Source organism: Austrofundulus limnaeus, unplaced genomic scaffold (genome assembly GCF_001266775.1).
Source record: "Austrofundulus limnaeus strain Quisiro unplaced genomic scaffold, Austrofundulus_limnaeus-1.0 Scaffold443, whole genome shotgun sequence".
Taxonomy (NCBI): Eukaryota; Metazoa; Chordata; class Actinopteri; order Cyprinodontiformes; family Rivulidae; genus Austrofundulus; species Austrofundulus limnaeus.
The window spans coordinates 176,230-177,800 of NW_013952845.1; the positions used below are offsets into that span (position 1 = coordinate 176,230).

The 1,571-nt window shown below is 37.4% G+C and overlaps 1 protein-coding gene across 1 annotated transcript in view; it reads left to right on the forward strand.

The window, feature by feature from the left end:
- The window catches only part of LOC106529442 (alpha-1,6-mannosylglycoprotein 6-beta-N-acetylglucosaminyltransferase A), a gene marked incomplete in the record, with an annotated part of 25,845 nt that overhangs the window by 13,427 nt on the left and 10,847 nt on the right, over nt 1-1,571 (forward strand). Inside the window, 2 exon segments of the mRNA XM_014024868.1 lie at nt 516-685; nt 829-957. Of these exon segments, the coding sequence (XP_013880322.1) occupies nt 516-685; nt 829-957 (299 nt within the window).

The window sequence follows — 1,571 nt, forward strand, 5'->3', positions numbered from 1 at the left end:
TCATTAGCACCTCTAGTAATATATTTACTGAGAAAAATGTTGATGTGTTCAATACTTATTTTACCCGCTGTATATATTTTTATTCTCCCAGTCATTTCCCATCATTTCGCAGATGTTGAATACAAAACGTGTGTTTGCATTTCTACTTAAACTGAGGTTTTTTTTCTGTTAGTCTTATTTAGTTTAGTTTGTTTTTAAATGGTCAGAGAGACATGAACAGTTTCCCGATGAGTCCCTGTGATAAAACCCACTTTACAAGTTAAGCAGAGTGTTAAAGATTCTTCTTTCAGTGGTGGTAAAAACAGGAAACAAGTCACCAAACAAGAAAATACAAGCTCCTCGCCCCAAGAAAAGACACACATTAGAATCAAATTGAAAAGAGATTTGTTGTGATTGGAGGAAATGAGTCACCCAGCTCTGTCACTTTAGTGACTGATCAGAAGGCTTTTAAAGTCGGGTCAGAAAAGCCGCACATGTGGCTCATTTGTGTCCTCACATCTGTTTCTTCCCCTCAGATTCTGGTGCATCCAGGTTTGGTTACACAAGAAGCAAATCTAAAAATAGTGGAGAACGCTTTCAGTGGCGGGCCCCTGGGSGAGCTGGTTCAGTGGAGTGATCTTATAGCCACGGTTTACACTTTAGGTCACGATCTTCACCTGTCTGCATCCAAACAGGACCTCAAAACGTGAGTCAATGGTTTTCATAGGAATAAAAGTAAAAATGTAAAACTTAAACTTGGTTTATGTTTATAAATCATAAAATAAAAGTTTTCACATAATCATCTAAAATGCATTTTGCTTGTTTCTTTGTCTTTTTCTGCTTGTTTAGATTTTTTGATCCTTTAATAAGTAACTGTCCTTCTCGTCAACCAAAAGTGGAACCAGAYCTGATCTATACAGACATCATTGGCTTCAGACAAATCCAGTCTGTGCTGAAGTCATTCTGGACCAAATACAAGTCAGTATCAGCCCTCCGCAGCTGCTAAAAGGGGTTTTATTGCAGGCAGATAGAAAGTTCAAGATGAATTTAATTCCATGGCATTTGCAACGAGAGATGTGCATGTGAACGTTTTCTAAGAAATAAATTACAAAGTGGAATAAAAGCTTTTGTTGAGTCGAGGTCGAGACGGAGAGCAGAGTTAAATCTGAGTCACCGAATGATGAATGATTTACAGAAAACATTGAGTTTTGTCTGAAGCGTTTACTGTGGAGCTAAGATGGTGAAAATAACGTCTGCAGAAGGAATGTGTAAATTTTCACCTTGTGAGAAGAGAATACCAGCCAGCTGATGCCTGAAATCATAACAGGAAGATCTGAAACATAAAAGTCCAGGTGTCAAGGATGATGAGGTCTGACAGAAAAAAATAGAAAGAAAGAAATGGAGCAAAAAGACTGAAAAGGTCTGTCACTGAATAGTTATTTTTTTTAAAGAAAAGGGCAAACAAAAGAGCTGAACAGAGAGAACAAAACACGAGAACAAATAAAGGTCATTTGAAAAAATGAAGAGTAATGGAAAAGTTTGTCTTCTGCTTCTTAACACGCACAACTCAAATGTCCTTGTTACATCAGGAC